At 51.8% G+C, this 25,612-nt stretch overlaps 1 protein-coding gene across 38 annotated transcripts in view; it reads right to left on the bottom strand.

Annotated features, from left to right (window-relative positions):
• TNS1 (tensin 1) overlaps positions 1 to 25,612 on the bottom strand; it is a 248,954-nt gene that overhangs the window by 39,443 nt on the left and 183,899 nt on the right. For 32 of the 38 annotated variants that reach the window (XM_086340655.1, XM_086340672.1, XM_086340664.1 and 29 more), the window contains one exon: positions 7,421 to 9,013. In XM_086340655.1, coding sequence (XP_086196781.1) covers positions 7,421 to 9,013 — 1,593 coding nt within the window. Of the gene's footprint in view, positions 1 to 7,420; positions 9,014 to 18,170; positions 18,483 to 25,612 lie in introns of those variants that run through there. The other 6 variants (XM_086340946.1, XM_086340957.1, XM_086340967.1 and 3 more) reach the window with 1 other exon arrangement.

Genomic DNA, 25,612 nt, shown 5'->3' with positions numbered 1-25,612 from the left:
AAGGAAACACGCCCGCGGCACAGGGGACAGATGGACACGGAACACACGAAGAACGCCAGGGACGAGGCATTTAACAAGACAAAAACAAAACAAAAACAAAGAAAAAAATCAATATTAGTTGGTGTTCTGAGTCTAGAATCTGGCCACACACTTGAGGAAGGTAGGCAGGATGTCAGACAAGAAGAGAGGGTGGATCTGGGGTCTCACTTCTCCAAAGGACAGGTGGACGTTCTGCAGTCCAGTAGGACACCACTCACCTCTCTCTTTCCTAACCCCAGCGTGGAGCAGGAAGGTGCCAGCCTGGGACCAGGAGATTTCAATCCTTTGGCTCCACATCTCATCCACCCTCATGGTCAGCACGTCCTCGTTCCAGGACCTCTCTCCTCTCATGGTCATCTCCCACCCCCTGGATTCATCAGTGACCCTGCCAGTCTCAGTCCAAGAGTCATCTCCCCAGGCATCAGGGCATTCCTTGGCCTTTTATTCTTCCATCACACCCTCCTTAGTAATCCTCTTCCATGGGAGCCACTTAGGAACCACTTCAACTCCTGCCCCAAACTGCTGGGCACCGCTGAAAAGTCCTTAAGATGAGCCTGCCTGGATGCACTGTAAGGACCTGGTATGTCTTTTTCTTCAACCCAGCTGACTCCAATACATCTCACACCCCAGGGGCTGCACAGTGGCCAGTATCACTTCTTTCTGGCTTCCAGAGAGCCATACCTTTTGAGTTTTCTCTACTTCGAAAGCTGCTCCATATCAGTTTGTTTGTTTGTTTTTACTGGTTCCTCCTCATGTCTCAATGCTCCAGAACTCAATCCTAGAACCTCCCCTCTGTCTGTGCTCACCCCTTGGTAAGATCATGCAGTTTCTTACTTCACATGACATCACAGACTGATATCTCCCACATTCCTAAGCTCCAGTCTCTCCCCCATAAACTCCTGACTCATACATCCAACTGTCTTAAACAGTTCATGGGCATCTCAAACGTAACGTGGCCAAAATCACACTTCTGATATCACCTCTAAGACTGCTCTTCCCACATTCTTCTCCATCTGAAAGAAGAGCCACTCCATCCTTTAGTTGCTCAAGCCAGAAACCTTGACTTTTCCTTCTCTCAGGAAGCTTTGCACTTGCTATTTCCTCTGGCACATTCCCTCCCTACCCAACAAGGTTTCTCCCTGATCATCCAACTACCCCACCACCACCCTTTACCCTTCACTGGCACTTCACTGCTTTATCTCTATGGCACTTATCATCCATCTGACAAATTACATGTGTATTTGCTTATTGGTTTATTGTCCATTTCTACCTCTTAAAAAAAAAATCTTTATCTTTTTTGTTTACCACCATTTCTCCAGAGCCTACCTAGGCTAACATGTAGCACAGACAAGGAGCACTTGTTGAGTGAATGACAGAATGGGCCTTGATCTTGTCTCCTTTTCCCATGATGAAATATAAAAACTGAGTCTTAATTCAGGCTCTCAAAAGTTGACACCAATATTTGACTATATGTGTATCCATTCTCTATTCTTATTTCATGAAGAGGTAACTTACCTCCTCAGCTCAGATGTGTGCTCAATTGTATCTGACTCTTTTCAATCCCATGGGCTGTAGCCCACCAGGCTCCTCTGTCCACGGAATTCTCCAGGCAAGAATACTGGAGTGAGTTGCCATTTCCTACTCCAGAGGATCTTCCTGACCCAGAGAGCGAACCCGCATCTCTTGCATCTCCTGCACTGGCACGCGGATTCTTTACCAATTGTGCCACCTGGGAAACCCCTACCTTACCGCCTGGTTGAGCCTAAATTATCTACCCAGGTATCTACTCCTAAGCCTCAGTTCAGTTCAGTTCAGTTCAGTCGCTCAGTCGTGTCCGACTCTTTGCGACCCCATGAATCACAGCACACCAGGCCTCCCTGTCCATCACCAACTCCCGGAGTTCACCCAGACTCACGTCCATTGAGCAGTGATGCCATCCAGCTATCTCATCCTCTGTTGTCCCCTTGTCCTCCTGCCCCCAATCCCTCCCAGTATCAGAGTCTTTTCCAATGAGTCAACTCTTCCCATGAGGTGGCCAAAGTACTGGAGTTTCAGCTTTAGATCATTCCTTCCAAAGAAATCCCAGGGCTGATCTCCTTCAGAATGGACTGGTTGGATCTCCTTGCAGTTCAAGGGACTCTCAAGAGTCTTCTCCAACACCACAGTTCAAAAGCATCAATTCTTCAGGGCTCAGCTTTCTTCACAGTCCAATTCTCACATCCATACATGACCACAGGAAAAACCATAGCCTTGACTAGATGAACCTTTGTTGGCAAAGTAATATCTCTGCTTTTGAATATGCTATCTAGGTTGGTCATAACTTTCCTTCCAAGGAGTAAGCATCTTTTAATTTCATGGCTGCAGTCACCATCTGCAGTGATTTTGGAGCCCCCCAAAATAAAGTCTGACACTGTTTCTACTGTTTCCCCATCTATTTCCCATGAAGTGATGGGACCAAACGCCATGATCTTAGTTTTCTGAATGTTGAGCTTTAAGCCAACTTTTTCACTCTCCACTTTCACTTTCATCAAGAGGCTTTTGAGTTCCTCTTCACTTTCTGCCATAAGGGTGGTATCATCTGCATATCTGAGGTTATTGAGATTTCTCCCGGCAATCTTGATTCCAGCTTGTGTTTCTTCCAGTCCAGCGTTTCTCATGATGTACTCTGCATACAAGTTAAATAAGCAAGGTGACAATATACAGCCTTGATGTACTCCTTTTCCTATTTGGAACCAGTCTGTTGTTCCATGTCCAGTTCTAACTATTGCTTCCTGACCTGCATACAGATTTCTCAAGAGGCAGATCAGGTGGTCTGGTATTCCCATCTCTTTCAGAATTTTCCACAGTTTGTGATCCACACAGTCAAAGGCTTTGGCATAGTCAATAAAGCAGAAATAGATGTTTTTCTGGAACTCTCTTGCTTTTTCCATGATCCAGCAGATGTTGGCAATTTGATCCCTGGTTTCTCTGCCTTTTCTAAAACCAGCTTGAACATCAGGAAGTTCATGGTTCACGTAAAGAGACCTGCTCTATCAGTTTCTTTCTCACTCGCTTATATCTTTCTCTTCTCACTCTTCCCCCGTATTCAACCTCTCTCTCTTCCACCTCTAAAAACTCTCATGGCTCCTATATTCACACAAAGAAGCTCTCAGTATCTTGCTACCCTCTTTAGCTACCACCCTCTTCCCTTTTATCACAAAACCATTCAAAAGAATAGATGATGTACTGTCTGCACTCTCTCATCTCTCACTCCTCAATCCCTCAGTCTGGCTTCCGTCATCACCACTCTACTGAAAATACGCCTTTGAAACCCCTGAGGCCACCTAACTGGCAAGCCCAGTGAGTTTTCCCGAGTCTTCCTCTTCGTGATTGCTCCACAGTGACGTTGTTAACCTCCTGGGAACCCTTTACGATTCTGACTTCTATGATGACCCACTGTCTCAGTGTCTTCTCCCTGCCCGGAACATTCGTTCTCAAGGCCCTGCATGGCTTCCATTCCCTCACAGCCATTTCATTCTAAGTTCTTTTCTCTCCATGCCTTCTGATGTAGAGAGATTTCATCCATGCCCAAAGCGTTAACCTTCATCTTTGCGAGGAGGACTCCCAAATCTATAGCTCTTTCCACTCTTTCAGGTCCAATTCCAGATGTCCAATTGCCTTCCATACAGCTCTATCTGGAGCCTCCACTGTCACTCAAATTCAACATAAGTAACACTGAGATCTTCATCTTACACCAAACTGCTCCTCCTCCTAACTTCTGGCTTGTTAACGGAACAAACATTCTGTTTCTATTTATGGAGCCTCAGAATTATCTTTGATATCTCCCTCCTCTTCACTTACTACACCCAATCAACTTGTAGATGTGTTGGTTCTCATCCCACTACAGCATCCCTGCCCTCAGCTCTTCTTTTTCATTTCCATGGCCAGCACCCTAATTCAGTCCCCATCACCTAGGTTAGCCAATAAGCTCCTAGCATCTCCCAGCTCAAAGTCTCTCCCCTTTTGTATCCTTCCTCCCCAGACCCACCAGATACATCTTCCTAAACTACAGCTCTGACCATGGCATCCTTTCCTAAAACACAGTAATGGCTTCCTTCACTTCCACTAGCTAAGATTCAAGCTTCTCTGTCTGACATTTAAAACCAACCAGACGCAAGCCCCAGGCTCCTTTCTTGACTCTCTACTACACAGCCTATCTGCTTTCAATCCACTCCATTCTTCAAATACATCCTATGACTTCCTAGCTTCATTATGAGCCTTCCTTTTCCAATAATCTCATGCATTTCAAACTCCTATCTTCCAAGGCTCTGTTTAAAATATATACTCAACACAGAGCCTCCCCAGTCTCTCTACCTGATAGTGATCTTTCTTTTTTCTTCAGTCCCACAGAACTTTTCTTCATATTTCTCTTATTGCAAATAACTTCATTTTAAAGGTCTAGTTCTTTTTCCCCGTACTAAACTCTAGACTCCTTAAGGATAAGATCCACATTTGATTTCCAACATGCATTGAAACCTCTACCTTTAGAGACACCTGAGATCAGTGCAGACACAGAATCGGGATCATATGAAAACTTGATTGGACTCAACAACTCTGACTCTTATTTCTTTTTCGTGTCTTATTGCACTGGCTAGGATAGCCAATACAATGTTAAATGATAGCCGTGATAACAATCATCTTTCTTTTATCCCTGGTGTAATGGGAATGCTTCTAATGTTTCACAAGAAAGTGTGATATGTGCTTCAGGCTCCTGGTATCTACTCTTTATCAAGTTAAGAAAACTACTCTGACATTCTCTGAGAGCTAAGCTGAAACAAGACATAAGTAGTAGTTGGATCACAGTGGCATGAATTGAAGTACAGAGGACAGCCAAGGAGGAACAGGCAGACCTGAGGGTGAACGGCCAGAAGAAACTAGATCATATTCATGACCATATAGAGGTTCTGCTCGGATCTGAGCTTCCTAGGTTATTCATGTGGAAGCTTATACTCCAGCTCCTTGCAGAAGAATAAAGAATGAGAAGAAAGAGGTAGTGCTGAAAGTCTATCCTTTGGCTCCAAGACTGTTTTACAAATTAATCCTGCTGGTGCATCTTTATCTACAACAAGCACTGCAGATATCCTGAAGGGCTACTGAAGAAGTTGTGCAAGCAAGATCTGCTGACATAAGAAATACTGGTCATGAGAGGGCATGGACCAAAGAGACCTTCTGAAGCCCTAGGGACCAAATGTAACTGTCCCTTCTATACATTCTTAGCCCTTCTCCTGATGGAGTCACTCAGAGTTGGTGGAGATGACAGTAGGGTTGGGGGACACAGATACTGTGCCAATAATATCCCTCCATCCCTATGACTTCTTGGCAGCCAAAAGCTGAGCAGCTACAGGATATGGAGGCTGAGAGGCAAGACCTCAGAAACTTGTAGGAGAGAAAAGGCTGAGCGGAGAGCCACTGTAAGATGGACATCCTTCTGGGACCACTAAAGTATGGCTTCCTCTTGAGCTACACGGAAGGGTTCTGGGAGGGGGAGGAAACTCATCCTACTCACTTTAGATACTTCATACTTCTCTTCTTCTCTTATTATAAATAACTTCATTTTAAAGTTCTAGTTCTTTTTTCGCCTTACTAAACTCTAGACTCTTTAAGGATAAGATCCACATCTGATTTCCAAAACCCATTGAAATTTGTACCTCTAGAGACACCTAAGATCAGTCCAGTCACAGAATCAGGGTAAATTTCTTTGGATACTGCCCATCATTAGATTGGTGTGTCACTATTCCTCAGGCCACCACTCCAACTCTGTAAAATATTGAGAGAGCCCATTCCTTTCCCTTCAACAAAACCAGGAATAAAATGGTTTCTACTGACAAGCCAAGTATTCCTTATCTTAGTGGCCCGGATGTGGACAAAAATAGAAGATGGCGGTCCCTTGGGGACCACCCCAAGGAGCATTTTGCCCCTCAGGTTATAGAGCTACTCATCTTATCCTTTGACCCTTGGGTAAAGCTGATGATATGTTGCTAGACCAGATCTCCAGGGAAGGTGAAGCCCTTGACTGCCGATTTCCATAGTGTGAATACTGCCATTATGACCAATTTCAAGTTACCCATAGTTGAACGGGAGGCTGTGTTCTGCTCCGAAGTATAGAAGCAGGGCATCCATGTTCCCCACACCAGATCCTGGACTCAGCCCAAAAGCCAACTGGCCTGGCCCCAGCTCCCTCCCTAAACCAACTGTCCATCCCCAAGAAGGGCGTCTCCCTCCTTGCAGCTGGCATGGTGACTCAGCTTCCCCTAAATTTAGGAAAAGGGACAGAAGGCAGACTCAGCTGCCCAGGCTCGTCTTCTGACCTCCTACCACCCTGTCATCTGAGGGGCTTGGCCCAAGGTCCCCCTCACCCCAGGCTCTGGTCCACCCCCGCCTGGGCTTCACCCCTACCATAAAGCCGGCTCATAGGATTTCCGACCCAGTTTAGCTATCCCCCTGGAATGGTTATAGGCTTCGGACAAAGTGAAGGTAGGTCCTTCCTGTTCCTTGCAACATGGCCTGGACACTCTGCCATTTCTTGCCTTTATCTCCCCAGTTAACCTGTCTGGTTGCCCCACTCTGTCTCCTCTCTCCAGAAAGATAAGTCCATTCTCTGGTAGAGAAGGTTGATCAGTGTCTCAGGAGTTTTCAATCTAGTGAGAGATCTGTTTCTCAGTGCCTGCTTCCCATACAGAGCTGGTCCTAAAGCAAGGACTAGCAGGATAGCTGAACAAGAAGGGGGATCTTGGCCTCCCTGGAGACATAAATATCCTGAGAGGACCCACTAGGGTTAAACACTCAGATAGAGTCCAAGGGCTTTGGGGCACCCTTTCAAACATTGTTATGCCTCTGGGAGGGCCAAAAAAGGAACTGGAGTCCACAGAGGCCTCCCTTCAACCTTCTCCACTACAGGCAGCTACAGAGAGCATATCATCTCTGCCTAGAAAAATCTGTACTCAGTCCGAGAGTCACCACCTCCAGGAAGCTTTCCCTGATTGTCCTAGGTGGTAAGCCTTCCTTTCCCAGGCTCTGGGGCTTTGGTCCCCATCTCTGTTGTAGCACACACTGCACTCTGTTAGAATAATCTGTCTGTGTACCTCTTTCCTCACTAGATTGAAAACTCCTGAGACACTGATCTTTGAACCACAAGGCCTGGCTTGGAGTCTAACAGGCACAGAATGCAGGAAGGGATGGGTGGCACGTAGGTTCCTAAAAGCCTCTTCCCCAGGCCAAAATGGCACTCACTGAGGCATGATGGCTGTGCCTCCCCCTAGCAAAGCCAACCAAGACCAAAGAGGGAAAGTGTAGAGGGAATAAAGAGGGGACATCCAGCACTCACAGCCCCTGAGACTCTTACCTGCCACCCGGTGGGCCACCAGCCCTTCCAAGTTCAATGGTTCCTCCTCTGGAGTTCGGGATGGGTCTGAAGTCACCTCCTTTGGTGGAAGCTGAGGCTGAGTGGTGAGGCCAGGGAGAGAGGCTGGGGGCTGCTGAGGCCCCACAGAGCTCTGGGTGGTTGGAAGGAAGGAAGACGAGGAGGAGGTGGCCGGGCTCTTTGGATGGTAACTCTGGTTGGGCCCAGTTGGACATGGCTGATAATCATAAGGTGAGTAAGGCCTGCCAGTGGGAACAGACTCCAGGGGGGCCCGGGGGGCTGGCTCAGGGGTTCCCAAGGAATGCCCACTGGGGATGTAGCCAGATCTGGACTGGGTCAGTGGGTGGGACTGGCAAGAGGAGCCAGAGAAGGGCTGGGAAGAGAGCGGAGAAGCCCCTGGCCAGGCCCCAGGCACGCTCTGGGACTTGTGTAGGGGGGCGCCCGCCGTGGCTGGTTCCAAATCGAGCATCAGCATATTGAGGGCTTCGATGGACTGCTCGATCTCCTGCTGGGAGGCTGCGCGCGGGAACTCAGGGAGGCCAGACATGGGGGGCTCTGCTAGTGGCTGGGGGCTGGGCCTGCTGAGCCCAAGGCTCTCCAAGTGGGCTCTTTCCTGTTGGCGAGGAGGTGGGCGAGGCTGCTGCTGCTGCTGCTGCTGCTGCTGCTGTTGCTGCTGCTGCCAGGAATTCAGACCCCTCTGCACAGCCTCCCGGCTGCTCCCACCACGGGCTGGAGCTGGGGGCAGCTGGGGCTCCGTTTCAGGAAAGGATTGAGAGCGAAACATACCGTTGGGGTCATGGCCATAGTGGGAGGTGGTCGCTGACTGTGGCCAGGCTGGGTGGGGTCCCTCCCGCTGGTAGCCAGCTAAACCCTCCTGTGCGGAGTAGGAGGGTCTCATGGGGGCTGTGTGGCCAGCCTGGGCAGGCACTGCCCGGCTGGCAGACTCATAGGGGTAGCCCCCACCATTGACCATAGGTTCCATGGGGTAGGGCTTGTCCAGACCGTTGGTCAGCGGGGAGAGGGCCTCCGGGTAGCCACCCTCACTGGTGTTGGTGACTCCATCCAGGGAGGACAGGGTGCCCATGCTGCCCACGCTGTGCCCATCCTGGTTGGGCAGCTCATCGTCCAGGATGTCTGTCTCCCGCTCGGACGCTAAGGCCCCACCGTTGACGTGAACCTGGGCCGGGACGATGTGGCGGCCAGAGGAAGGGGCAGCAGGGCCTCCCACTGGGCGGGACCGGAGATGCTGAGGGTGGTACATGGCGCCTTGCTTCTCCCGCTCCAAGCCAAAGCCACTGAGCAGGCGGTCCAGCTCACGCTTCTCCTCGGGACTCAGGGCAGCAGGGGCACTGGCAGGGCCAGGGGCAGGCTCATCGGTCTTGTCTGTCTTGGTGGAGGCTGTGGAGTTGCCCGAGTCACTGCTCACGGAGAGGGTGTGCTCCACGTGATTGGGGGTGGCTGACAGCACGGGCCGCGTGGCGTTGACAGCCCCAGTGCTGCCGTGCAAGGAGTCCTTCTTCTTCACCTTGGCATACAGGCTCCCGTCCAGGGGTCCCTGGGTATGGCCCACAACCTCTACAAAACCAGAGGAGAGACAGAGAGCAGACATCAGTGGGAGGTGGGACATCCTCCATTCTCCCAAGGAAAGCATCTGAGAGCTTCCCTTCCCTGGACCCCCAAAGGGAATTTGCTGAGAGCAGAACATACCACTGGGGTCATGGCCATAGTGGGAGGTGGTCGCTGACTGCGGCCAGGCTGGGTTGGGTCCCTCCCACCGGTAGCCGCTAAACCCTCCTGTGCGGAGTAGGAGGGTCACATGAGGGCTGTGTGGCCAGCCTGGGCAGGCACCGCCAGCCAGGCTGGCAGACTCGTAGGGGTAGCCCCCACCATGTACCACCTTCAGCATCTCCAAAGGGAATCCTCTCAACCCCCAGAGATAGAGCCAAAGTGGCAGAAAGGACAAACGGACCCCTTCCCAAGGCTTCTGAGCAGAGCCTCCCCAGCACCCAGGGCCAGGGCCAGGCAGTGGAGCCCCAGATTGGTCAGGAGACCTGGGGTCAAGATGCCCCAGTTCAAAGCCTGGCTCTGGCATTGCACTCACTTCCCAAAGACCCGCAGGGGCTGGGCCAGGCTGGAGCTCAGTAAAGCCAGCAGGACTGGTGTTAGAAGAGAACAGTTTCCCTCTGAATGCCAGGGCCCATGGGGGTTCTGGAAAGGAGCTTCAGGGGCCAGGAGTAGAGGGAACAGCTTAGGGATGGAGAACACAAAGGCAGAGGTCTTCTTCAGGGAGAGGTGACCCCTATGTCATTTTGTCCGCAGATACTCTGGGGGCCCCATGAGCAATACTTTCTCTGAAAGGAAAAAGTGAGCGCTGGGTGGCAGGAGGCCAAAGGGCTGACTCAGGAGCGAAGAACTTCCCCGCCCAGAGGAACTCAGTGATTTCACACCCTGTACAGTTAGCAGCCCAGCTTCCAGCCTTCACACACACACACACACACACACACACACACCCCTCCCCTTCCCCAACTCCAAGGCAGGCCCTCAACTGGCAAGAAAAGAAAGCCCCCTCCCAAACTTTGCAGAGACTCCAGCCCAGACACCAACAGTCACACGCAGAAAACCAGACACAAAGACATCCAGAGACACACATTCCCACCAGAAATCACCCAAATCAAACCCCCAGACACAGGCACTCGTGGAGTGCACCAGACAGGCACCCTCAGTCAGAAAGAGCGAATGTGGATACAAACACACAAATGCTAATATTATCAGCTAACATGCAGGGAACGCCTTGCTCCATTTACACATACATTATTTCTAATCCTGTGAATTGGGGCTGTTATGCTTATTTTAAAGATGCAGAAACTGACACTCGGAAAGGTGAAACCACGTGTTTGCAGAAACATAGTACCCGGCAGGGCTTCTCAGGTGGTGCTAGTAGTAAAGAGCCCACCTGGCAGCGCAGGAGGCGTAAGAGATGCAGGTTCGATCCCTGGGTTGGGAAGATCCCCTGGAGGAGGGCATGGCAACCCACTCCAGTATTCTTACCTGGAGAATCCCCGTGGACAGAGGAGCCTGGTGGCTACAGTCCATGGGGGTGCAAAGAGTCCAACACAACTGAACAATTAAGCATGCATGCATGCAGTACCTGGTAAAGCTGGGATTTTAAGTCAGAACTAATTTAAAATTTAAAATAAAAGTAAATTAAAAGTAAATCAGAACTTTGAAGACCACATAACTTATTATTCTACACTGTTATACCTCACACACACACACACACACACAAACACACCCTTAGGAAAAAACACACAAAAAAGCAGCAAAACCCCAAAATAAGTACTTAAATTTAAAGCCACAAACATTTAAGAAAATACAAGCTCCTACCATGCCCAAGGACTAGCCCTCAGGCCAGAAGTGGCAACCTCTAAAAATAAACACTCATACAGAAGCCCACGGCCAAAAACAAGTGATCAGACGACCACAAAACAGGAACATCCTGATCAACATACACACACACAAACCACAGGCCAACCAAATGACGTCACCCAAGCACCAGCACTGAGATGCTCGAGGAGGCCCATCGTGCATACACACCCCTGGGGGCTGGAGGCGCTGCCCATTCACGTAACTCTCCAGAAGCGTCTCTCTGCCCCCAGTTCTCCCTGGGGCTTTGGGACCTCAGCCAGCAGCAGGCCCCAAGTGACACTGGGCCAGAGTGCTGCCACAGCCGAAGGTTTACAGGGATGGCACTGGTCTGAACTAACATGGGGTTTCGGCAGAGAAAGGTCCGATTCTCCGACAGCCTGCCCTTAGTGCTACTGAGACGCAGCTGTGCACACGTTGCCTCTCCCGACTCGCCTGGCATCAACCCTGTTGTTGTTGTTTAGTCGCTAAGTTGTGTCCGACTGTTTGCAACCTCGTGGACTGCAGCCTGCCAGGCTCCTCTGTCCAGGCGATTCTCTAGGCAAGAACACTGGAGCAGGTTGCCAGTTCCTCCTCCAGAGGCTCTTCCTGACCCAGGGAATGAACTTGTGTCTCCTGCATTGGCAGGCAGGTTCTTTACCGCTGAGCCACCTGGGAAGCCCTGGATCATCCCTAACCCGGCCGAAATGCAGTTGAGAGGCTGCCCCTCGTGCCCTGTCCTTCCAAAGAACCGGGCTCCGTGCTACACTCACAAAACAGAGACTCGGCTGGCTGTTTCCAGAGGACAAAAGTATTACAGACAGAAGGTTCTCATCCACTCAGATCTTGGTGGGGAAGGGTTGGGGGCAGGGGAGGGGAAGGTTCCCACAAGGATGGGCCCCTCACACCACTTACTGGGAATCTGAAGAGCTGTCCTTCCTTCTCACCTGGAAAGGAAAGCTGCTGGCCCCTTCCTGAGCCCTGGCCCCACTCTGCAGCCCACACTGTGAGATGACAGAGTATTCCTCCTGGACTAGAGATCTCTTCCATCCCCCGAACCCCCTAATTTCCCAGGTCCATATGTACACAGTCCAGGAAGCGGGGAGAGGAGTGAAAGGTGAGGTGTCCCACGGCCTCCCAATTACACTCAGAAGGCAACGAGACCCCCTGGGTGCAAACCAGTGCAGGCCTGAGGCTTTTTCCTTCCAGGAAAAAGCACACCCAGTCCAGGATGTCCCTAGGCTCCACCAAAGAAGAGTTTTTGGCAAGACAGATAAGAAAGCATCTCCCAAGACAGAAAGGGAGAATTCACACTGATCACCACTACCCGATATCTTGGCCCATTTGGGCCAACCCCACTCTCCATCGACTTTGAAAATGCCAATATTAAACTTCTTCTGTCATGTCATCTACCCCAGTGTGGGCTACTGTTTGCAGGAACAACAACAGGATAACTGCCAGGCCACTGGGGCTTAGTAAGAAAATCGAAGAAGTAGAAGCTGTTTAATTGAATCCTATTTGCTAAGCACAAATGGAAATGTCTATTTCTGTCCTCAAAGAAGAGGCTGGCTGCTCCTGACACCCAGGGCTGGCAGCACGCTCCAGGCTGTTCTACACTTTCAATGGGTCATCTTCCTTTTCAAATTAAGAGAGGACACCTGGGCCCATCCCAGGTCTGTCAGCCCCCAGGAGGGTTCAACTGAAACCCTAGTGCACCACCAGCACAACCCACGAGGCACAAACACCTGCTGCTCCCATCAGAGATGAAGGAAAGTGCCCACGTCCCCCTGCCACACAACACACTCACCACCCCCTTCGCCCCATCGACCACGGCCACATTAAGAGCTATTTACCAGGACCACAAGGAGCCGGAACATGTCGGTTTCAATCTATTAAGGCAGGAAGGGCAAAAGAGAGAGGCAGCCAGAGCAAAGGGGAGGACTGAAATAGTGGGGGAGGAGGAGAGGGAACTGGAGTGGTGAGGGAAGCTGGCTTCAAGGCTCTCAAGCTAGGGAGCCACCAGATGCATCTTCAAGTCCCAGCAGCTGTCATGGGCGTGGCCAACTCAGGTAAAAGCATCTCAGAGGAGAGGGAGTTGGACCCGCAGTGGGAGGGGACAGGGGATACAGATGGGCCCATGGGTGTTGAGATGGGTGACAATGGAGCAGAAGGGGGAAATACAAGGTATGGGCAGCCCAGAGAGGGGAGATCTCCCAGGTCCCCAGCCCAGACCAGACTGGACTTCCTGCCCACTTCTCTAGGGAAGTGAAGTCCACAGTCCCTTCCAGGCCCTGCTTGTTTTGTCTGACCACACCTCGCTCTTCCCAGCAGCTGCTCCAAGCCCTGGGCTCCACCCTCAATGCTGAGCTCGGCTGCACCAAGGGGCCCCTATTCCACGGCAGCCGTAATTCATATGTGCGTGTCATGCTTCTGGAAAGCTCTGAGGAAAATCCCCAGCTGATCTGGACGTGGACTACTCCCTACTCCCCAGGCTCCCTCCAGTGAACGGCGGGAGTTCGAGCGGGGCTGGATGCACAGAACAGGCCAGTCCCCTGGAAAGGAAAGATGCGTCCATCTGTTGTGTTTCAAAAGGAACAAAAGAAATCAACACAGGATGCTAAGGTGATAAGAGTTTGGACAGTTGTCTGATTTTCACGTTCATAAGAATCTCCTCCGAGGATTGTTAAAAAAAAAAACAAAAAAAAAACAACGTAGATTCCAGGGCCTTATCTCCAAAGATTTTTACTCATAGATCTAGGGCAGGACCAAGAATCAGCATTAAAAGTAGCTCCCAGCAGCTTCTGGGTCACCTCTTGAGTAACCTTGACCCAGGTGGCCAGCGTTTTGAGCCCTGAGGTTAAGGACCTTCGCTTCTCTCACTAATGTCAAGTGGGGAGAGCTCATTTGTTTAGATGTCGGCACAGACAGGCCAACCAGGAAAAACAAAGGGTACCAGCCTAGTGGACTGCAGGAAAGTGATTCAGCGAGGACAGATCCCCTCCGTGTCCCACAGCAAGCCTGCTGTGCACCATGAGTGATTTATTAAGGTCTTTAGGACAGGGCCCTTCGTGATAAGAAGTCCTTTGGGTCCACATCCAGCAGAAGAACAATTCATTAAAAGACATTACCCAGAGCAGTGATGACCAACCAATGTGGAGGAAAATCAATGCGCTGCCAACAGGAAGGGGCACGGTGCCCACCCCAGACACAGGTGGTTTAGAGGCAGGCGGGGGCCCCAGCAAGCCAAGAGGACTCAGCACTGTAAACGTGGGAATGAGGCATCAAAAACCATGTGTGTCAGGGAGGTAGGTGAGCTCTGACAAACACTGAGGCTTGGCCAGGAGGTAGCCAGGGGAGCAAGTTCTGGGCACGTTAACCCTTTAGCTACAACCTCTTCCCCAGCTACAGGAGAAGGTGGGTCAGGACTAGGGCTGGGGCTATTGAGAAGCGGCACGTGAATGCCAGAAGAAGGGTACCAGGGAGGCCAGAGGGATGTGATTCTGTAGAAAAAGCAGAGGAAAAGCAGCCCCTCCCTCCTCACCCCTGCACCAAAAACACCCACCACCCAGAAGGAAGACCCCCATCTTAATAGCTAACTCAGCCAACTCAACCACTTAAACCATGCGGAGCCTGGCCTCCCAGCCCATCAGGTGAAGACTCAGAGGCTTACTGATAGGTTTGCAGAGTGACAAGATTCAGGAACTGAGCACCTTGAGCTGGGCCTGAAACCTCCAGGCACACTAACCTCTCTTGTCTCCGTTTTACACCCCTCATCGCCCACAAAGTAAGGCCCAATCCCCCCGCCTCCTCACACATGCAGACCTTTTATCATCTGGCCCCTGCCTGCCTTTTGAAGCCTCATCTTCACTGTCCTCGATACTCCAACCACGCCCCACTGTACTCTTACTATTTATATGTTCTTTCCCACCTTGCGCCTCGAACATGCTGTTCGCTCTCCTAAAAGTCCCTTCCCTATCCTGCTCCCACAACTGTCAACCTCCCTGGCAAACCTCTTCTTCCTCCTGGAGGCTCAGTTTGAACCTCTCTGGGAAGCCTCCCTCGGCCTTCCCCCTTTCCTACAGTCCTCCAGACCCAGATAAACTTTTTAAATTCCCATTGCCCTGTTCCCATGACTGTAACACTGGTCACACCAGATGGTCAATATTATTGCCCATGCTTGTTTTCCCCACTAAACTCCTTGAGGAAGGCCTTTACCTCTTTCCCTCAATCCTCTGGTACCTAGCTCCCAGACAGTACGATTCATAACGCGGTGTATGTGAAGAAGGCACACAATTCAATGCACAACTCACATAGCTATACAGGATGGCCCTACAGAATGCAGGGTCTGGTACACGTTAGAGGTTCCATCAGTGCTTCTTGCAGGACATTCATGCTCAGACACTCAGTCCTGTCTGTCACTTTGCGACCCCATGGTCTATAGCCCACCAGGCTCCTCTGTCCATGGAATTCTCCAGGCAAGAATACTGGAGTGGGTAGCCATTCACTCCTCCAAGGGATCTTTCTGACCCAGGGATTGAACCTGGGTCCCCTGCATTGCAGGCAGATTCTTTACCATCTGAGCCACCAATGCATGACATTAAAGTTTTACATGCCCCTGTAAGCCACGGAGATGCTCCTCTTCCACTGCTGTCCAGAGAAGCAGAAAATTATGGATTCAAGGTGGACCCCAAGCTTCCCTCAACGGGAAGAGACACGTTGCCGCAAAAATATCATGAGAAGGGTGTTCTACAGAACTGGTAGCATAGGCTGCGCCCATGGAGGTCCCTGCAAATTGGCTGAGCCAGAGCCCACCCCACAGGATCCCTCACTGGACTCCTCAGTCACACTCCAGCCCTGTCCAGTGGACATTCACTTTCTTAATCAAGATCCCCTGGGGGTATCTGATGAATTACCCCCCAAAAAACACACAAATACAAACTCTGCACATCATTTCAGGGGGTGATGGACACCCCAGAGTCCATACACGCTTCTTAAATTAAGACATATGCCTATGACAGTTAGGGTGCTGCTTCTGGGGGTCCACCCCCAGCATCTGGACTTCTGTGGGGAACACCGGGCTCCATTCAGGAGAAAAGGGAGGACATGCAAAAAAGGCAAACCTTCTAGCGGCAGGAGCTGGAGAAGGAGCCCAGCCCAGAGCAACACGCCAAGCTGCAGCCGCCCCAGGGCAGATGTGAGAGTGAGGAAGGGCCGGCGATGGAGAGGGCTGTGGGAAACCTCAGCTCCATGGCTCAAGTGTGGCCTCCTGCGGCCCTTCTGTGACAGCGCTGGCCTCCACCCATGCTGACCACTCCCCCTCCCCACCCCACCCCACCCTGACACACACACAACCCCTCAGAGCCAGCCAGGGCCTGAGGTCACCCTTTGTTCAAAACAGCTCGCAGAGAGTTCTGGAACTTTCCTACATGGGAATGGGCTTCCTCAGGGGATCTGAAGATCTTCAGAATTAGGGGCTGAAGAGACGACCCGAGTCTCTGAAGGGGAACCATAGAAAGGAGGCACGGCCTCTGAGAGACAAAGAGGGCAGGCGACAGGTGCAGCCCGAGGGACGTAGGTTCACCCTGGGAAGAGTCCACGGGGGCCACAGGGACAAGCACTGAGGGCAGGGACAGATGAGTCCAGGAAGCCAGACAGACACCCGTCTTTCTTCTCGCTTAGCAGCACTCACAGGGAACCTACTGCACTTTCCGAGAGTGGAGAGAAGAGAACGAGCTTCTTCCCAGGGTTTCTGTCACTTTTCTCACATGTGGCTCTGTTCCCTGCACAAGGGGCCTCACCAAGGTCCCCCCAAACCCGCCTCTGTGGACCCAGGGCGGATCCACAACTGGCCGCCACCCACCAATCTGCTGAGGTAGGAAAGAACGAGGAAGGCGCTAAGCCCCGCGTCCAAACGCAGTCCCATCCGAATCTCAGAAGACAGAGAAAGCCAGCATTCAAGCAGAAACAGAAACTAGAGCCCCCTCCCACCCGAGGCTACTGCCCCACGGCTCTCAGCCGGCGCTCAGAGGCAGCAGAACGGAGGTCTGAGAGGGATCAAGCAAGTCGGCTGAGCCAAAAGAGCGTTTTAAAAGCCAGGAGATCTGGAGAGCTGAAGGGCCTCAAAGGCTCAGTTAATCCATTGCCCAGACCCCCTCATTTGTTCCACAGGCTCTGGGAAACCCCCAAGGTCACCCAGAGCAGAGGGCATACAGACTTGCCTGCCTGCCTGCCTCCAAATTGAGTGCTCTTCCCCCTGATGGCGCTTCAAGGTGAAGATGGCCGGAGGAGCCTGGCGGGGGCGGGGGGTACTCTACAGCTGTGACTGCGGCCTAAGAGCCTCACCATATAAGACACGGGACTTGGTCAAGCGGTGATGATAGACGTGTCCCCAGGCCCTCCTCAGGAAGGACCCACACTCTTTACACAGATACCATCTTAACTTGAATTCCTCCAGAGAGAGGGAGCAGGGACAGGAAACCTCCTGGTGGCCTTTACTTCAGACCCGAGGGACCCGGCCTGCAGAGTGAGTGACCTGCCCCGTCACAGGCCCGTCCACTTCCACGAGGTGAAAGTGAACTTGCAGGGCCAGCCTCCTGACTCCAGCCTGGCCTTCGGCTCCCACGCCAGGCACTAGGGGCAGAGCCTGGCACTCCCACTCCCCGCCCTCGGCCTGTCCAGGCAGCGGCTATCACAGGCACACTCCGGATGGTAAAAATAGCTCCTGAGCCCACAGCGACCCAGGTCCCTCTCTGCCAGGCCAGGGCACCCGCCTGGACACTCGCAGATCAGATCCCTGGCCAGGGGGACTGTCGAGCCGCCAAGAGTCCTGGCAAAGTTAGGAGAAAGCCATGAATGGCAGCCCACAGGAGGTCAGCCCTGGGGTGGGGAGGGTTCCACAAAGTTCAGGTCACAGACCTGGGGAGTTGGGAGTGCTATCCTGAGTAAGTGGGAATGTTTCAGGGGCTAGTCAACACCTCCACCACATGCCTTCTGCCCACCCCATCCTCTTCCACCATGAACCATTACACCAAAGAGTGAGGCTGGCTCAGATACACTGGCCCCCCTCCTACGTATGCAGCCACCCCTCAGATTTGAGGCGGCAGCTCCTCCGTGTCCCAGGGCAGCGAGTCCAGGAGGGAGGTGGCCAGGTCGGCTCCATCTGCTCCCATAGGCAGCACACTGCTGGCCACAGCCCCACAAAGCCACACGCCCTTCCCCAGTCCAGGTCCAGAGCAGACCCTGGCCCCTGCGCCCAGAAGCTGCCCACCACCCTCTCCCCAGGTCCAGCAGGGAGCCACACAGGATAAACACCTGCCCAGCAGACACTTACCCTCTGGACAGAGGGAGCGAGGGAAGGGAAAAGACGTGCTCTGAAGTGCCCCCTCGTCCCTCAAGTTTCAAATAATTCCTCCATGGCTGCAGCTCCCAGCACCGCCGCCCGGTCTGTGTCCTACTCAGGCTCCCTCGGACTGTCAGGGGTGGGAGGAGCAAGTGCCGCCTGCCTGCCCATACACACACACACACTCCCTCCCTCCAGCTCTCACTCGCTCTCTCCTCCTCTCCGCTCAGCTCTGCCTCACTCTGGCTTGTAGGAAGCCAGTGGGATAAAACTCTGTCTGTAATTTCAGCCAGCTGGGTCCCCAGGGCTTCACTTATCATCCTGTAGCTATGCAGCTCTCGAATGACATCACAGTGGCTTCCCAAGCCCTCCACACGGAGTGAGAAGTGGCCGGGCCAGCCCAGCTCCAGCCCTGGCTCCATCCTAGTCCAGCAGTGGCCCCAGCCCACTCCTGCCCAGCACAGCCCAGCATGGCCCCAGTACCACCCCGGCCAAGCCCCAGTCCTAAATCCACTGTGGCCCCAGGACCCAGAGAAGAAGTGGAAGCAAAACGGCTGAGATGTGAGGTAGAGGGAAGGGTGAGAGTTCCTACGAGGGTATTGAGATTTATTTCCCCAAATTTTTCCACATTTTTTTCCCATTCTCAGCAAATGAAAGGCAGAACAGATGACAACAATTTTCCAGCTGCTGAACAATAAGGTGGAAGTCTTTTTTTCCTTTCTCCCGCTCCATCCCACCCGTCCCCCCACCTCCACAGGGCAGAGTCTAGGAGCCAGGACACTTCCTTGGCTTATAAAAGGGGAAAAAACCCATGAGCTCCTGGATTTCCCAGGGGTGACCACGGGGCCTGAATGGAGGGACTGGGGTATCACACAGGCAGGCTGATGGGAGGGGAAGGGAACACCAAAGTGAAGTTCTCAGTGCAAAGCTTTGGCTTCTAGCCCAGGAACCACAACCACTGAAACCTGACTTTGGGAAGGCCAGTGGATGTCCGGTCAAGGATGTTGATCTGCCAGGCCACCTGAGAGGCCTTCAGGTGACTGGTCATTCATATGCAGTTTGTTCCCACCTGTGACCACCACGAATGGCAGAAAGGACAACTTTCTGGAATAATCAGTGACATCTCCCCTCACACCCAGGCACCCAGAACCAAAACAGCCCCCTCAAAAGCCAAAGGGACTCCCCAAAGTCCCCACCACTGTCCTGGTGTGCCTTTAAAAGTACCAGAAGTCCCTGACACAGGATGCCAAAGCCCACCTCTTCTCTGCACATCAACTGAATGTACCAACCCCACTCCCACAGGCCAGGGATTTGCAGCCAGGCCAGTGGGAGCTGCAGGGCCTGGTGTCTCCTTGCCAGAGCCCTGGTGAGTTTGCCATCCTAAAGTGCTTCTACAGCCTCCCCATGCTGATGCCCAGACCCTTCACTGCCAGGTCAGGCACTGCAGGCCCGGGAGGGAGAGCCATAACAGATGCAGGCCACTTACTTCTCCCTTTTCAGAGCAGACAGCTCATCCCTAGTCCCCTCCCCGTTGTCAGCATCACTGGCTGCACTGGTTGTATTACTAAAGGCATGTTTTCCAGAAACCAGGAGGTGACAGGCCTGTGGTGCCCCTCATAGGTCAGAGAGCCCGCATGAGTTGTCTCTTGCTTCAGAGTGATAAAAACCCCTGGCAGCAAGAGCTGAGAGTAAAGAAGGAAAATAAGTGGAAGAACAAAAACAGTGCCCTGTACTCTGGCCCCCGCCCTATCCTAAGAGCATCTTCACTGAGGAGATGAGGAGGCCCCCAGCCCAGTGACAAAGACTTCATAGAAATCATCAAGAATGAGGATGAGAGAAGAGGGGTTTCATGCCCCAGGCTCCAAACTGGGGGGCAGAAGGATTTCCAGTCTCCTCAGCACAGTTGTCAGATGACAATTTGGACAAACTACTGTAATTATCCTGCTTATCTCCATAGAACCTTCTAGAACTAATGGACAAACTAGGCTCTTGAAAGGATTATAGTCAACCAGTCCACCCTCTTTCTCATCCCTGCCCCACAACAGTGTTAACCTAGATTTTATTTGCATACACTCTTCACCTTCATCTGCACACCTGAACCCCATCAGTAGTATCATTTTATAAGATTTTCTAAAATTTTGAAAATAAATATAACTTCAAGTAGTTTGAGGCATCAATACCCATGATATCACAGATTTGGTGCAAAAGCTATATACTTCCTCCTCTAATATGCATTAAAATAAATACACCTAAAATAATTTCATATATAATTACCAGTCTGGCCCATATACCATACTTTGGAAACATCATCATACAACAATCTCTTGTGAGTAGCAATCCGATCCAATGGTTCCCTGCTACCACCCAGGGACTAGCTGCGCCAGAAGCCTTCTGGGGAGTTTTGTGAAAACCTTGACTTCCTGGCTCCACCCCAGACCTCCAGAGGCCAAATTGTCAGGGGTGAAGGTGAAAGTGAAAGTCATTCAGTCGTGTCCAACTCTTTGCAACCCCACGGACTATAGCCCACCAGGCTCCTCTGTCCATGGAATTCTCCAGGCAAGAATACTGGAGTGGGTTGCCATTCCCTTCTCCAGGGGATCTTCCCAGGGATCAAACCCAGGTCTCCCGCATTGTAGGCAGATTCTTTACCATCTGAGCTACCAGGGAAGCCCATTGTCAGGGGTAGGGCCTGGGAATTGGAATTGTAAGACACTCTCCAGTTGAGAATGCAAGGCAGACAGGTTTGGACCACCACCACCACCTCCCTGCACCACCACCCCACCCCCCGGCCGTAAAAAAAAAAAAAAAAGGTCCTAGCTATACCAAACTGTTTTCAGTTATAAAGATCTTACTATCTACCCCTCAAAGCCCATTGCATCATGAGGTGTCTCTAACAGATAGATTTTAGCTCCTTAACTTTTCCACTAAGTTTGTGGTACCCAATGGGGTGGCTCAGACAAGCCAAATCTTTGCACATGAGAGCTTCAGACACTGAATGTGATGTGCACATCCTGAGTCTCTCCTTTGACAGACAATCCTCCCCCACTCCTGCCCCCCAAAGCCCCTGAGTCCGCCCTACCTCCCTCTGCTTCTCCTCACCACCTGAGCACTTGCTACCAGAGGTTTTTTATCACTCTGAAGCAAGGGACAACCCATGTGACCTATGAGAGGCACCACTATCACCTCCTAACTTCTGGAACACATGCCTTTAGTAATGCAACCTAAAATTAAACCCAGCCCTTCTGATTTGTCTCACTTCAGCATCTTCCAGGAACACAGTGACTAAGAACACAGGCTTAGGGATCAGGTAGACACTGGCTTAAATACAGACACTATACTTAACTAGCTTAGTGCAGCCCTGGGCCAATTACTTAATTTTTTGAGTTTCAGTTTCTTTATAAAATGAGTATCTCAGAGAGTATTGCAAAGATCGATAATAATGTGTGTAAAGCGCTCAGCACAGCAGAAAAGCACACAGCGGTGCTCGAAATGAGGCACCACATATATACAGGCACCACATATATACAAGCACCACTCTGACATCCGCTTTTCAGTCCTCCTTCCCTACCCAGCCCCACCCTGAATAGCACCTCAGAGACGCTAGCTCACTGGGCCCAGATGAAATACACCCGATGCTTAAGCTTCAGGACATGTCATTTGGCCTGTCCTTTCTCTGCTCAAAACTCATGGCAACGAGTGTCCAGCAAAGAGAAGAGTCTCACAAAACGGCCCAGACTCTGAGGATGTGATGTTGCTCAATCAACAAACTCTGGAAATGTCGTGGCATCTGTTACTACCAACAGGATGTCCGAAAATGCCACCCTGTCTCCTACCTCCCGAGACAGCTTCAACACCAAGGACCACGAGGAAGGAGGGGTGGCACCTGTCCAGATCTGGCTTTTTGCTCTTTCTTTTAAGGAACAAAATGGGGCTTCTCTGGTGGTCCAGTGATTAAGAATCCACCTTGCAATCCAAGGGACATCCGTGGTCTGAGAAGATCCCACATGCCTTGGGACATCTAAGCCTGTGTGCCAGAACTACTGAGCCTGCACTCTGGAGCCCGTGAGCCACAATCACTGAGACTGTGTGCAGCAGCTACTGAAGTCTGCATGCCTAGAGCCCAGGCTCCACAACAAGATAAGTCTCTGCAATGAGAAGCCCGTGCACCGCAACTAGAGAGTAGCCCCCACTCACCGCAACTAGAGAAAAGCCCTCACACAGCAATGAAGACCCAGTATGGAAAAAAAAAAAAAATTTAAGGAGCAAAATGGCTGAGTGCTCTGGTTTCCCAGCAGCCTGATCCTCGAAAGGAAGCAGGAAGCAGAAAAGAGCATCTTTGGGGAAGGAATACCTCACGCCCTCCCTAGTGAGAGACGTAAGGTTTCAGAGACAGGGGCTGAAGGGACACCTAGACAGTGGTCCTCCCCTGGGGTGGTGTGCTCCCCAGGGAACATGTGAAAATGGCTGGAAATACTCAGGGTTAACTCATCCAGAAGAAATCCCATTGCATCCAGTAGGTAGAGATGCTGCTAAACACCCTCCAACACACACAGGACAGTCCCATGTTCAATGTCAATGGTGCCACAGCCAAGAGTGGCTGAGCCAGAGTGAGGGCAGAGGGAGTCTGGGGTGTGAGAGACAGAGCTCAGGATTGACTCAGGAGTCCTGGGTCCCAAACCCAGGGGGCCGCTAACTCACCATGAGAACTTGGCCAAGTCACTTCCTGGGGCCTCAGTTTCCAAAGGGGTTAAGATGAGAGATAAGAGCAAGATGAGCTTTGAACTCTCAGACTTCGGTTCTAAGCAGAAAACAAAGAGGAGAGAGGCCTGGACTTTCCAGGGGTTGCAGTGTGAAAGTCTGGGGGAGAGGGAGGACCCTGGCGATAGGCCATTACCTGGGCCGGGTGCGAGGTATAGCACAGGAACAAGTCTCAGCACCCCCACAGGACTTCCTCTCTGCCTTTCAGCACAGCAGAGGGAAGACAGGCAGACCTAAAGCTCAGGGCACCCCTCACACAGCCCCAGCTTTCCAAGGTCTCCACACAGTCCCCCAGGAAGGCGGCAGACAGGGCCAGGTTCAGAAACATGTTCCCTGAGAGTCACGCAGAAGCCTCAGCGCCCGAGAACCTTCAGGAAGGGAATCGCCAACTCCCAGGCAGACAGCTGAGCTGGACAGGGTAGATCCACTCACCTCCCTCCTGCCTGCTGCACTTGGATCACCTCCCAAGGCCTCAACACCATCTCAGTAGCAGTCCTCACTTGGGAAGGATGGCAGAAGAGTGGGGAGTGGGATGTGGAGCTTGGGGAGCCAGGAAGGATGAGACAGCGCAACAGAACGGGGCGGGCGAGTTGTAAGTGTGTGCCTGCACGTTAATGGATGTTTTCCTGTTTGCTTCGACAACTGCCCTTCAAGGTAGATCCTTGATAGAGAAACTGAGGCTTCGAGGATTGTGGTTTACATTGCCAGTCTGACTCTGACACTCAAGTTCTTTCTGCTTCCCAGAGAGGAAGGAGGAAGGAAGAAAGAGAGAGATGGGCAAAGAGTGAGAGCTTGGAGGATCCAGTGGGATGAAGGGAGTGGAGAGTGAGGATCAAATCACAGCACTGGTTTAGAACAACCAAACCCAAACCACAACATCCAAGTGGGCGCTGTCCTCAACGCACTGGCTCCTGGGAATTTTAGGCATTTATCTGAACAATGCTGCCAGGGTTCAAAGCACTTATGGTAACTCGTAGGGAACTGCCCCAGAGTTGGTTCACAACTGACACAAGGAACCCATCTCTTGGGGGTCCTTGATGGACCCTTGATGGACACCCATCTCTTGGGGTCAATCCCATGTCAGTGGTACTTAACAGGCCCATGTAAGTACCTCACATAAGTATTGGTTACCAGATTGGTCATTTTTTATAAAGACAGCTCTCCTCACTCTGTGGGGGTGTGCAGTGGCAGGGAGGTCAGTGGGGTTCTATGCACGAGTGATGGGTGTGTGCAGGGGGTTCTCTGTGGTTCTGTTTTTGAGAGGATGTGGGAATGGGGATGGATGGGGGGTCTGGGTGGGGTCTCTGCTTCCTTTCCCTCTGCACTCACGAGTATAAGGAGGCTCAGTAGGCATCTCCGTGGGGGTCTCCCAGGACTCGTGTCATAGCTCACACACATGAGTAGGTGTGGGTCAGAAGCAGGAAGGCCCTGGTGAAGAGGAACAAGCTGGGAGTGATCTTCCTGACCCACAGAAGAGACAGCACCATGGGGCACAGGTCTGGACAGGAGCCAGGGCCCCACCCCAGGTCTCTTTCATCCTTGTAAAGAGTGCCTGCCTGATTCTCTAAGGTTGTCAAGCAGTACACAGACAGAGGGGGACAGAGAGGCAGAAAGGGAGAAGGAAGGATCTGAGAAGCTTTGCACTTTCATAACAAAATCTGATCTCATTGCCCCTGGAGAAGGAGAAGAACAAACATCAAAGAACACTTTGCTGCTAACAGTTTTTTAAGTAATCAAAGCAACACCAACGAGCACCAGCATCGACTAGCTGTAAGGATGTGAAGACGCAGTCCGGGAGGAGAAAGGATGAGAAAGGCCACCAGTAGCTCCTGGCCCCCATCCACCGACGGCTCTGCGCTGCTTCCCAGAACTAAGGGGCCCTGCTGGCAACCTGCACAACTCGGCTGGAGCTAGACCAGGCCCTGGCCCTGAAGGGTGAGAGGGCAGTCCAGTGGGCCTGCCATCTGGGGCAGGATGCCCCATGTCCCTTCAGGAGGGTTTTGGGGGGCAAATAATGTTTGAACAGAAAAAAAGGAGGGGCAGGTGAAAGGGGAGTCTGTCAAGACTCTCAGGTCCCCTTTGCATGCAGAACCTGCTGGGGCTTTATCAGAAATCTATAGAAGCTGCCTGCTCTTTCCTGTTCATGTACCCTGGTCACTCACCCTATTGGGACAGGTATGCAGGTGGAAGACTCTCCTCAACGTCAAGAAAATCCATTCCTGTTCCCAGTTCCCCATTCTCATGTCCCTCAAAAGCAAGACAGCTTTCCTAGACGTCAGACTCCTATCCTGCCAGCTGTAGCTAAAACATACTCTCTCCAACTCAGCCCCCCAAATCCAAACTGGTCACTGCATGATACATAGGCCTAGAGAAAGCGTTGTCTGGTAGTAACAGTAGTAGAAAGAAAGTGAAGTCTCTCAGTCGTGTCCAACTCTTTGCGACCCCATAGACTGTAGCCTACCAGGCTCCTCTGTCCATGGGACTTTCCAGGCAATGGTACTGGAGGATTGCCATTTCCTTCTCCAGGGGATCTTCCCAACCCAGGGCTCGAACCCGGGTCTCCTGCATTGTAGACAGACGCTTTACCGTCTGAGCCATCAGGGAAGTCCAAACAGTAGTAGAATAGGAGTCAAAGGGCTAGAGTACCAAGGAGTGATTGAGGATGGGCCTCAGTT

Source organism: Bos grunniens, chromosome 2 (assembly GCF_055505025.1).
Source record: "Bos grunniens cultivar Pamir isolate PY7600 chromosome 2, Bosgru_T2T1.0, whole genome shotgun sequence".
In the NCBI taxonomy this organism is placed as follows: domain Eukaryota; kingdom Metazoa; phylum Chordata; class Mammalia; order Artiodactyla; family Bovidae; genus Bos; species Bos grunniens.
Note: the sequence above shows the minus strand (reverse complement) of the source record. Positions and strands in the feature narration are given on the sequence as shown.